This window comes from Neophocaena asiaeorientalis, unplaced genomic scaffold (assembly GCF_003031525.2).
Source record: "Neophocaena asiaeorientalis asiaeorientalis breed wild unplaced genomic scaffold, Neophocaena_asiaeorientalis_V1.1 scaffold108, whole genome shotgun sequence".
NCBI lineage: Eukaryota > Metazoa > Chordata > Mammalia > Artiodactyla > Phocoenidae > Neophocaena > Neophocaena asiaeorientalis.
This window is the reverse complement of record NW_020173770.1, coordinates 6409075-6421720: the sequence shown is the minus strand read 5'-3', so window position 1 is coordinate 6421720 and position 12646 is coordinate 6409075. Positions and strand designations below refer to the sequence as shown.

The 12646-nt window shown below is 47.7% G+C and overlaps 1 protein-coding gene across 1 annotated transcript in view; it reads right to left on the bottom strand.

Annotated features, from left to right (window-relative positions):
• CPXM2 (carboxypeptidase X, M14 family member 2) overlaps positions 1–12646 on the bottom strand; it is a 117899-nt gene that overhangs the window by 22242 nt on the left and 83011 nt on the right. Inside the window, exon 7 of the mRNA XM_024751595.1 lies at positions 4956–5044. Within this exon, the coding sequence (XP_024607363.1) occupies positions 4956–5044 (89 nt within the window). The remainder of the gene's footprint in view (positions 1–4955; positions 5045–12646) is intronic.

The window sequence follows — 12646 nt, the reverse complement described above, 5'->3', positions numbered from 1 at the left end:
GGTGAGCCACCTTGCCTATTCCCAGAAAGAGTCAGAGGATTTTTTGGAGTTTGAGTCTTAATGGTAAATGTTTGAGTCCTGATGTCTGAAGTAAGAGAAAGGGACAGAATTTTCTTCACTGTTGAGGAAGCATAGTCATCCTCAACAAGGATGACATCACCCAAAGGAGGTGAAAATTGGTTTTCCAGGGGCTCAGAATCTTCAATATTACATGCATTGTGGCCCTCCAACGTGCAACCCTACCCAACAAAATTTTATTCCTTCGTTTTTAATGTAATGGGTAATTAAGAAAAGTGTCTAGAAAGGGCCAGTAAGGAAGCATGGCTGAGAAACACTGCCCTCGAGAGTAGTGGGTTTTGTAAGATCCTCAGCGCCCTGAAGACTCTTGTCTCCTCATCCCGGAGGTGGGAATAAATCACATCCTGGGATCTACTGAATTCCTGGCTCGGTTGCTTCCCTCCTCTCCTGAAGGAGACAGAAGAAAGAGCCCCCTTTCCTAGTAATTCAGTTTCGAGCAATACATCAGAGGATCAGAGCGGTACATCAGAGGTAAATTACGTGCACGGTGACACTTGCTGGAGCAGGTTTCATCCTCTCACACAAGTCACTGCAAGTGGGGAGCTATCCAAAGGCTGCATGCATCAGAGAAAACTGATGCATCCACTCACTGGAACATTCCGCAGCCTCCAACGACAATTACGAAGGCAGCAATGAGACATGGCTAATGGTCCAATATTAAGTGAGAAAATCTGGGCAAAGTTGTAACCATCCTCTGATCAAAATCGTATGAATTCTGTGAACACAGAAATGCAAACCCTGGATAGAAATGGGGGAAAATGAAAACCACTGATCCTTTAGGGTATTGGGTTCATGGAGGATTAACCTTGAGACTTTTAGTTTGCATTTGATATGGTTACAATATTGTTCATCCAATGAATTAAAATGTTAAAAAAAAAAAAGAAAGAAGGGAGAAGAGAAAAAGTCCTCTTCCATCATCTTTACTCATTTGTCTGAGAAACAGACACTGCATCTGATCAAGTGAAAAGGAATTCCAGAGGGAGGGGGAAGGAAGAGAGCCAGGGTAGGAGGCATCCCGTGGTAGGCGGAGCTGGGCTTGTCTAGATCCGCAAGCCTGCTGTCCTGCCCGGGCTTCCTGCCACCATCGTCCACCCCCAGGGTCAGGAGCTCAGCGACCCCACCGCCTGCTGCCTACGACCATCCTCGGCTGCTCGGGAAATCAAAACCACTAGCCGGCTGCCTTCCAGCCCACGTCTCTCCTGGACTCCTCTCTATGCCTCATGCCATACGCTCCTTCTCAGCCAACCAACCAGAATTTCCTGAGCATTGGGCACCTGACAACAGCAGGTCCCCAACCAGAGTCCAATCTTTTTAACCTCTCCCCAAAACCACTTCTTTTTCTCCCGCTGTGGACGGTATCCCAGGCCCTGGGAAGCACACCAGAACCCTATCTCTCTCCAACTTATGGGGGAATCCTAGGACTGGTCAGTCCCTCTCAGAAACCCCTCCCCCCATCCTTCTTCAGACCCAGCAGGTCCCTCTCCTGGGACAGAGCTCACCGGTCTACTGTCCATACAACTGCCAGAAGGATCTCCCCAAACACAGCTCTGCTCCTGGAAAAGACCTCCCGATTCTCAGACTCAAGACTAAAGCGTCTCCTGGCACTGCCAACTGTCCCAGAAACAGGCCGTCCCCTCCTGCCTCCACAGTCCTGTTCTCCTTGTGCTCACTGCTCGGACCACCCTTCCTTCTGTCTCTTCCTGCCACAGGCCCTGGATGACGGCGGACCTCATCTGCAACCCCATCCCTTCCCAACCACGGCCGGCCATGCCGGCCCTGTCCCCCACATATCTCCCCTGCAACGACCTCAAAAGTACAGTTATCCAGTACACTTTATGGATTTAAGATAAAATGACAGAGTCTCTGCCCTCGTGGTCCCGAATGACGGAGAAAGGTGGCGTACATGTAGACACAGAGATGACTGAGCAATTATGAATGGTGACTCGTGCTGGGGAGGCCTTCAGTGCTCAGAACACTAACTCAATCTGCATCATAATATCAGCATTTGCGCAACGGCCTCCTGCCTCCCCCGCTCCCCCCTCCCCTTCCCGAGCCCCCGGGGCTCTCCCAGCGGGGAGAACGGCGGCTTATAAATCAGGGCTCCAGAAATAATTCTCACACGCGCTGGTCGCTCACACACATTCTCATGATTTCCCCTCCAAGCAACGGCTCTTCTGCTTTCTTTTCCTGCTCCCACGTCTGCTTCTCGTTTCTGTGTTGTTTGTAGATGTCTCTCGCAATACTAGATAAACTAACATTTTTTTTTTCCCCTGAAGTAGAAAGATTTCTACAGCAATCTAGCAGACTCCATACCGGGAATTGCTAAAAGTGCTGGCTTCTTTCCCATCCCCAGGAGCCAGGAGTCCAAATGGCAAATCACTTCTGGCTTGAACACTCTTCACGATTGAGAGATGCCCCCAACGCCCAACCTCGGACAGTTTCCAGTTGAGTGCTGCGGGGTCCTGAGAGATCGGAGTGGGTCCCCCAGTGTCCCCTGCAGGGACTGCATTGCTTTCTCGGGCTCCTCTTAGCTCTAACATCTACCAAGTGATGGGGACCAGGGTGCCCCAGGGTAATGAAGCACATCCATTAGCTCTCCTCGTATGAGAAGGACCTCCATTCTCCATGCGGGACAACTAGGTAAAGATACCACTCTCTATGCAGTGAGCTCGTTTTAAACGCATTTAGATAGATTGCTTTTGACATTAACTGCACCAGCTAAGTTGATATTTGCCTAATTTCTGGGCAAAAAGATGTCCCGAGATGCCCACTGAGCAAAGCTGTGTTAAGACACGAGTGCTTTATAAAATGGAACGATGAGCGGTCGCATAAACACCCGAAAGTGGAGAGCAGCAGGGATGATTCACAGACCTCAAGTCCAAACACAGACCACAAGGCAATTTCTTTAGCACATCCCACCTCTAAGTCTGTGCCGACAGGTGCCTGGAAGCAGCTGTGTGTATCTCAAATTAAATGGCATGGAGACTAACCGGGTTTGTTGACACCCTGGGATGAAGCAGAGAGCCCTCGTGGCAAAGCCTCATTGCTCCGTCCTCAGGAAAGTCTCGCGCCCTTGTACCGCGTGGCTGGTACCGCTCCCTCAGCACCTATGAGCCCTCGCTTTGAGCCATGTTAGTTTGGCCTCTGGTGAATGCTTGTTCATTAAACATATTTGTGAGTGCATTTCTCTGTTCCTTCTCTTCCAACAGATTCTTACATGTCTAAGGGCTTCTCATTTGCCAACACTTGCCCGCGCTTTCTAGCACAAGGCTTGGGGGGAACACTGCATAGGGTTACAAAGGCAAAGCACTCAGCATACGGCTGCTTTTTTAGCCTGTCCTAAAAAACTCTTGGTCCCTTCTCCCTTCTGCACCCACTAGACAGATGATGTCCATAGCTCAGGATTACTTGGTTTCTGTCATTAAATCTGGGGCCAATCTCATCTGGGATGTCTTTTCCTCCTAACAGTCTATAGCACTGAGAGCCATAAGGTATCAACCAGCTGTTCTGAAACCTGCCTGTATATTAGAATCACAAGGAGAGCTTTAAATAATTTAGATTCCCCAGTCCCTTTTCCTCAGGATTCTGCTTTAATTGGCCAGAGGCAGGTTTCAAGTATAGGTATATTTCCAAATTTCCCCCAGTGATTCTAATACCGAGAATCAGAGAATCAGAATAACAAGGGGAGTGTTACATAGTCCCTCGGTGGCTCAGTTTCGCCATCAGTAAGACAAGGCCAACAACAGTCCTGCACTCCTAGGGTGGTTAGAGAGACTGACCGTGTTAACACAGGTAAATTCCTAACGTAGGGAAATTGATGTAGGTCGTATGTGAGAGCTTCCTGCTATTACTATCACCAGTGTTATTCCGGATTCTTTTCCTTCTTCGACTCTGCACATGACTATTGTCCTTAAATCAGTGATACCACTCAAACACACAGCGATGTATTTTTTTAAATTGAAGTATAGTTGATTTACAATATTGTGTTAGTTTCAGGAGTGCAGCAAAGTGATTCAGTTTTATATATATATAGAGAGAGAACATTATTTTCCATTATAGGCTACTACAAAATATTGACTATAATTCCCTGTGCCATCCAGTAAATCCTTGTTGCTTATCTATTTTACATATAGTAGTTTGTATCTGTTAATCCCATACTCCTAATTTATCCCTCCCCCTCTCCCTTTCCACTTTGGCAACCATAAGTTTGTTTTCTATGTCTGTGAGTCTGTTTCCGTTTTGTATATAGATTCATTTGTATTATTTTTTAGATTCCACACATAAGTGATGTCATATAATATTTGTCTTTCTCTGACTTACTTCAGTAAGGATAATATTCTCTTGATCCACCCACGTGGCTGAAAATGGCAATATTTCATTCTTTTTTGTCGCTAATATTCCATTGTATACACATATGCCACATCTTCTTAAGCCAGTCATCTGTTGATGGGCACTTAGGTTTGTTTCCATGTCTTGGCTATGAACATTTGGGTGCATGGATCTTTTCAAACTAGAGTCTTCATTTTTTTCTGGATATATACCCAGGAGTGGGATCGCTGGATCATATGGTAGCTCTATATTTAGTTTTTTAAGGAACCTCCATACTGTTTTCCATAGTGGCTGTCACCAATTTACATTCCCACCAACAGTGTAGGTGGAAGAAGTATAGTATTAAATCTGAAAGCTTCGCTTCGAATTCTGCTTCAACCACTTGCTGGCGAGGGAGGTTTCCTCTGGTCACCTGAACCCCAAGGCATTCTCAGCCTCGAAACTACAAGCATTTCCTGTGGCTTCAACAAACCATAAAAGCACAAAAACAAACACCTACGTGCTTCTGGGCACAGGAGAGATTTCTCTTTGACAAACCTGGATCTTACCTGACGCATTTCCTTATAGCTGTGGTGCTTAAAATCCAGGTCATCGGTGGTGGTCATTTCATTCCGTCGGTGATAATAGTTATTTGGATCTAGAGACAGAAATATGGTTTTGAATTCATTCACATTATTCTATTACTTGTGGTGGCTGTGTTAGGTGCCTGATTTGTGTGGGAACACAGCTCAGCTTCTAGCTTCTAACTTTCGCACAGAGGTGAGAGAGCCAACTTTCAAGAAGCATCTTAAGAGTCAGAACTACCCAGTGGGGAGAGCATGGGCCTGGAGCCAGAATGCCTGGGTTCCAATCTCTTCTACTTGTGTGCTGTGTGACCTTGGATAAGTCACTGGAGTTTTTCCTTAGTGTCTTCACCCATAAACAGGGGAACACTGGTACCTCCCTCACTGGTTTATTGTTAGTATTAGTGCCTGGAAAACAGTCACACTAAATGAAGGAAGGAATAAGTGCATGAATGAATGAATGAATATCACAATTGCATGGAAATTTTCAGAAGTGTGGTGGACTCTATCACTTGCTTGCCCAGCATGCAGTCCACTTTCATCCTTCCTAACAGAAGCCCTGTGTTGTTTGGGAATCCCCACTTCTCCACTTCTAGGAAACTGACCTCATGCCTTAAGCTCCAGGGGTCCTACATGACTGGTCTAAGCCAATCAGAACATAGCACTCCTGGCCACTCTTATTGGTCCAGATTGAAGGGAAGGACTTTAATGGCACAGAGGAGTGAGCGAGAATCTCTCCAGAGTAGAGGACAGAGAGAACCTCAATAGCTACTGAGTGAACCAACCCTAGATCCCCATCAACCTCCCTTGGGACTTCCAATCACCTGAGATAAAGAATTCCCTGACCTGCTAAGCCAGTGGGAGCTGGGGTTCCTGTTGTTGGGGCCGAAGCACCCTAACAGGCATAATCAGGACGCATTAGCAGTGGTGACCCCTGAGGACTGGGGAGGAGATGTCTGCTCTTGACTTAATTCTCTTCCAGATAAATTGACTTTTTTCTTTAATTCCTGTAAGCCGATGTCGTTTATACAACTACAAAAACAAAGAGCACTGAGAAGGAAGGAGGGGCAAGGGAACAGGAAGAGCTGGGAGGGGGATGAGAGGGGAGGGACCGTTCAGCGGGCCCTCTCCTGACCTGACAGAGTCGGAGGCTTACAGAGCCTCAGCCAGGCTTGCCATCTCCAGCTCCAGCTCCGTGCAGCCAGAAATCCCGGTCAGCTCAGACCCCTCCCCAAGGCAGAGAGCACATGGTGCTTTAGACAAGTTAACCTCCTAACTCTGGAACCACATGAACAAAGCTGGAACCATAGCAGCTGTCTGATCCAAGTGGCTCAAGGGATAATTCTGGAGGTGATGGTGGTGGCGGGTGATGGGAGGACGAACACCAGCTCCCAGTGGTATTAGGAGCAGGGAGTCCTAACTCGTGCCACCAAGCAAGGCCGCAGACCAGCAACACTGGCTGCTTGTAAGACGCAGCCTACGCCTACTGAATCCGAATCCACATTGTAAAAAATCCAGAAGTGTGAGAAGCACCGTGTTAAAGTACTGAGCACACCGCCAGCAGGGTTGAGGTCCGCGGTGCACGTCACACACGTGATCTGCGATCACGTGAGCTGGCTGCCTGTCTGCAATCCACAGCCACCTGGCGTGACGGCCACCTGGAACCTACCTGCCGAGGGCCCCTTAAAGACTGCCTTCACCCTTGAGAACTGCGGCCACATGCGGCACGTTGAAAATCACATATAGACCCACGCACCAAAAACGACTCGGTGTTTAATATTCACAGAAGGTTTTCCAGTAACACTATTAGAAACAAATAATCACCATTGAAAAAGAAATAATGCAAACTGGCATTCTGTTCCAGAAAGAAAGCAAAAGTAGTTCAGGTTCAGCAAAGGCCCCCAGTTATGTTCTAAGTTCTCTCCTTTGGGGAGTGCAGGCTGACCGTACCCTCCAGCAAGCCTCCTGCCCTTTGATTTCCAAACCTGTATGTTTCAAAGCCAAGGTAAAGCGCATTTTCACATTACTTTACACCGAATTACTTTAAACTGCTGATTCCTTAGAGCTATTCAACACCCCGCCCCCAAGTCCCAGGGGCCTCTTTCACAAGACTCTTCTTGAAAAGCCCCTTTTGTCTTCAAACGCCAAGTTATGCCTTCAAGGTTCTTAAAAAGGACTGAAGAAAAACTCAGAACTCAACGTAGAAAGATCTCCTTGTTTGGCAACATCCTTCCTTCGCTGAGACTAATCAATTTGAGGATGTGCGTACAAGTTCCAGAACTGACTCAACCACAGGTGAACATTTCCACAACCTTCAGTCTTCCACCTTTCGAACAAATACTTCTAAACCTGTCCACTTATTCTGATTGGATAAAGTTTTATTGAGAACCTATCAGGGCCCCAACACTGTAGGTAAGGAGTGAGAACCAAGCCCCCCCCCACCGCCTCCCTGGGGCCCATAGTCTACAAACCCACCCCGTTAGTCAGCCAAACCCACTGTCCCCTTCTCTCTTCTGTGGACAAAAGAATCCCAGTCTCCTGTGGGGAATCTATTCTAGATGCTTCCAATGGAATAGCCTTGCCCAGCGCTCACAGGTATGGGCGTGTGATCCAGGTTCAGCCAATGAAAACACACGTCCTCTGGTCACAGCCACTGGCTCAGAGATGGTCCCAGGATCCAAGCTGGGCTGATAAGATGACTCCTCCCAGAGCTCCTCCCCACGAGGGTCTCCTGCTGGCGTCACTCACATGGTGGATGAGTTTGGGGTGTTAGTGGCCAAGCTTCCTGCCTGCACGGTGGTGGGAGATAAGCCCTGACTGCACCAAGAAGGCCCTGAGATTTCAGACCTATTCCTGCCTGAAGCCAGAGTCAGATCTACCCCGGGAATTTTCATTCCTGTGAGCGAAAATTTTCCTTCTCCCCCGACCCCTCCCAAGGTAATTTGAGTAGGACTTCCGACATTTGAAACAGAAGTCCGGATTTAGTCTGCAAGGCTTTTATCCTTGCAGATGGAGCTCTGGAGAATCAGTCTCCTGCTTCCTTTCATGTGGCTGGTTTCATGTATCAGATGTACTGAAAACCAGCTGATTCCTTCTGGAACACCTTAGTAATGGGAATAGACAAACTGCAGACGAGGCACATGGAGTCTAAAACTGCCCTCCCAACATTACGTCTCTTATTCGGCGACTCAAAGTCCTGTTCCATCCCAACGGGTCTACTCATTAAGCCTCTTTTGGGTTGAACGATGGCCCCCCTCCAAAAAGATATGTTGCAGTCCTAATCCCCAGGGCCTTAGAACGTGACCTTATTTGGAGAGAGGGTTTTTACAGAGCTAATGAAGTTTACATGAGGTCCTTAGGGTGGGCCCTATTCCATTAGGACTGTGTCTATCCAAAGGGGAAATGTGAACACGGAGAGAAGCACGCAGGGGACACCATGTGACAGTGAAGGCAGAGATGGGGGTGATGCATCTAACAAGCTGAGGAATGTCAAAAATTAGACAGCAAACCACCAGCAGCCGGGGGAGAGGCAAGGAACAGACTCTCCCTCATGGCGTCAGAAGGAACCAGCGCTGTTACACCTTGATCTCAAACTTCTACCTCTAGGACTGTGAGACGATAACTTTCTGTTATCCTAAGCCACCTGGATTTTGGTACTTAGTTACGGCAGCCCTGGAAACGAGTCCACACCCTGAACGTTCCCGGCTCCTCACTGATGTGGACACTCGCTATTCTCATCCCAAATCCGGCACCAGCTCACTACACTGTGCAGACCAAACCCCATTACTGGACATCCAAGGGAACACCACCACTCCTGGACCGTTCTCCTCAGCTGTTTGCTGCTCTGGGGGTTGGGACCTTGCTTTGCGGGTACTCAGCTGGGAGAGGAAAGGCTATCTTTCCTGGAAAGGGGGCTCACTGCAATCTACAGGCGCTAGTCTCATGACACGCTTTATCCCGAACAGGCAAATCCATAGAGACGTTGCAGATTAGAGGTTATCCCGTGGAGGGGGATCCGGAAGCGATTACTCAGTGGGTCCAGGTTGGTTTTGGGTCCATGACAAAGTTCTGAAACTAGAAAGAGCCAGTGATCATACAACCTTGTGAATATACTATCACTGAACTGTATGCTTTAAAAAAGCTTAATTGTATGTTATGTGAATTTCACCTCATTTAAAAAAAATATTGCTGGCCTCCAAGTGCTCTCTGAGGACTAAGGAGGATACTAGAAACGCAGCCACCACAGATCTTTCTTTCCCTGCCACGAGGCCAGCCCCTCACCCAAGGAAATGCCCATCACTGTGGCCTTGTGACCTCCTGAAGCCCCGACACCCCCGGCACAGAGCCCTGAGCACAGATGACCTGGTACCATATGCAAACCGCACCAAACCCCTTCTGCAAAGAGCTGGCTCCCTAATGAGAAGAAGTCGCACTTGTCCAGCGCCATCTGACTGTTCTTATGACAAGGTCACTCCAAAAGGGGCAAGGGGGAGATGTACACCCCCAGCACAGAGCCCTGAGCACAGATGACCTGGTACCATATGCAAACCGCACCAAACCCCTTCTGCAAAGAGCTGGCTCCCTAATGAGAAGAAGTCGCACTTGTCCAGCGCCATCTGACTGTTCTTATGACAAGGTCACTCCAAAAGGGGCAAGGGGGAGACGTGCACCCCCAGGCAGAGCCCATTATGATCTTAGGTCATTACTGTCAGTGCAAGCATCAAACCCACAGCTCCATGTGGCTCCAAAGAGGGAGCAGCACATCACTCATGCTTATTTCCTTGCCGCTCCGCCTCATATAACCCCACCGCATAGCATCTCCACCACACTGCTTGCGTGAGTCCAGGAAACGCTCTGATTTCTTGGCTGGCGCACCTTCTCCAGGAAGTCCCAGGGCCAATCTGCGGCCTGACCGACAGGAGAAACTGTCAGGAAAGACAATTTTCAAGAGTGTTGCTGTTTATACAGTTTCCTAAGATAATCAACATCAGGCAGTTGGACAAGAAGAGAAATCACACGTTTATTTAAACTCAGAAGGGCAAGATACCTTCTGCGACAGGGGGTACAGGCTGCAGCCAGCAAGCCTGGAGCCCCCTGAACTGAGAGGGATTCACTGGGGAAAAGATGCCGCCACGCCTCCCCCACTGGACAGCGAGAGCTCTGGGAGCAGCAACCGTGGCATCTTATCTCAGAATCCTTGGGCCCTGACTCCGAACGGGTGCTCCCGAAGCGTTTGATGATGAATGAATGAGTGAGGAATGAACGGATGGATGGATGGATGGATACTCCAATCAAGTTATTTAGAAAGGGCTAGTTACAAAAAGATAGCACTTTCTAGGGCCCAGGTGACCTCTGAGAAGAGGCCCACTTTATGCTGTGATGCTATTACCTTATCACTATGGCGGAACAGAGAATGGAGGGTAGGGTGGAGCGAGTGGTAAATGAAAAGCACATCCTCAGGACTGAGGATAATTATGGAACATTATGTCGTCTTTGGATCTGTTAGTGTACTGGTTTCCTAGGGCTGCCATAACAAAGTGTCAAAAACTAGGTAGCTTGAAATTTCTTCTCTCACATTTCTGAAGGGCAGAAGTCTGAAATGAAGCTGTCAGCAGGGCCGTGCACTTTCAAGGCTCTCTGAGAAGATCCTTCCTTGTATCTTCCCAGTTCCTGGCGGTTGACAGCAATCCTTGGCTTGTGGCCTCATGATTCCAGTCTCTGGCTCAGTCATCACATGCCTTCTCCCTGTGTGGCTCTGTTTTCTCTTCTTAAGGACACCAGTCATTGGATTTAAGGCCCACCCTAACCCAGTATGATGTCATCGTAACTACTCACATCTGCAGAGTGCCTCTTTCCAAAAAAAGGTTACGTTCTGAGGTTCCACGTGGACATGAATTTTGGGGGGAGTGTGGTCTGACTTGGTGAAGGAAAGTGGAAGGTAGTAAAGCAAATAGATTTAAAAGGTCCTTGAAGCTATGCTGATCCAATAGAACCCATCCTTCCCCCAATTTATACAAATCGTTGAGAGGGGGTGGGGCAGGCTGAAACATTATTGCAGTTCAGTGAGATTGGTGGTAGTCTTGCAATTAAAACATTTTCTCAGTGGCTTATGAATGGAGGGTATGTGTATGCAGAGAAAGGAGACACAGCATCTCAACGGGTCCTGGCCTGCCCAAAGGAATGATTCAGGGGCAATGTCCTTTAGCAGCTCCTCCATGCTTGAGGGACACAAGCTCCTTTCCACAGATCTTTGTACAGCTCACCATAAGCTCCTCTGGGTCGAATTCAAGACCCTGAACCCCTTGGCACTGTGCAGAGAGAGGACAGTTGCTCAGACCTGGTGGCCAGGAAGATGAGGTGGGAGGAGTGAAGACTTGCCCCGAAGAGGTCAGAGTCTCACATTCATAATAGAAGCTGCAGACCAGCACCAGGGGCTCAAGCATTGCCACCCCCTGCCCTGCAGAGTTATTTCCCAGGACACTGGGCACAGTCCTGTCACCCTGTGGGGAAATCGTGTGCAGAACAATGGAGCTCTTTTTTGAAAGAGGCAGAGCACATTGCAGTGTTGTTTGCAACAGCAAAATACCTGAAAACCACCAAGGCTGTGATCTGCAGGTCAGCTGGCGTGTGTCTTCACCTGAATTCTTCATTATTAAAAATTTATCTTACGAAGCTCTCCCCAGAGTTTCTGATATGCATAGATCCTTAGTCCAAAATGGACAAGTCCATTCAAATTTGGGGAAGAGGACTTCCTTTCATTTTTTTAAAAAAACGAACAACATTTAAAAGATTTGTTTGAATTAAAAAAATTTTTAAATCATGGTAAAACACACATAACATAAAATTTACCATTTTAACCATTTTCAAGAGTCCTGTCGAGTAGTGTTACATATATCCACACTGTTGCAGAAACAGATCTAAAACATTCTCATCTTACAAAACTGAAACTATAACCATTAAATAACACTCCCCCTTTTCTATTCATTTTGAGCTTTAAAAATCCTATTAATAGACCATGGTATAGGGTAATTCATTTTCTAGTTCAAAAATTTCTGGACACATTATTCATGAAGACTTAAAAAGAATCTTCCCCTTCCTCTGCTCTCACCTGAGAGTCCACAGGAAGACAGGGAGGACAGAACAGAGAAGAAGCAGAAGCAAAGGTAAATGAATTTTTCATAAACAAGAGTTCCAGGAAGAACAGACTCTGGGCGTTTGCATGTAGAGCACGAAGTCACCTTGGGTTTGAGTGGCTGAGCTGCTTGGGTCACCCCTGCCTTTGGCCTCGTTAACTTGCACAGAGGAATTGTGTCGACAACAAGGCAACTGAGCAAGGTTCAATTACCCACGTGGACATGGGGCCCCTGTGCCACCCCAGGCTCTCAGATGTGACCACCACCAGGCGGCATGCACAAAGGCCAGCTCCCCTCTGGGCAGACTGCTAAGTAACTTCTAGAAGAAAAATGGCCCTAAATATTCAGGGTTGGAAAATAGAACCATTCCAAGTCCATACTTGAAACCCATCCAGATTTCACACTGTAATTCTGTCTTTGTGTTTAAATTGCCCCCAGGACCTATCTTCAAACATACACACACCAAGAATAACTTAACAGGAAAATATTTATTTCATGAGACTCTCACAGGCTGCCCTTTGCCCTTTGCCCAGATGAATTCCC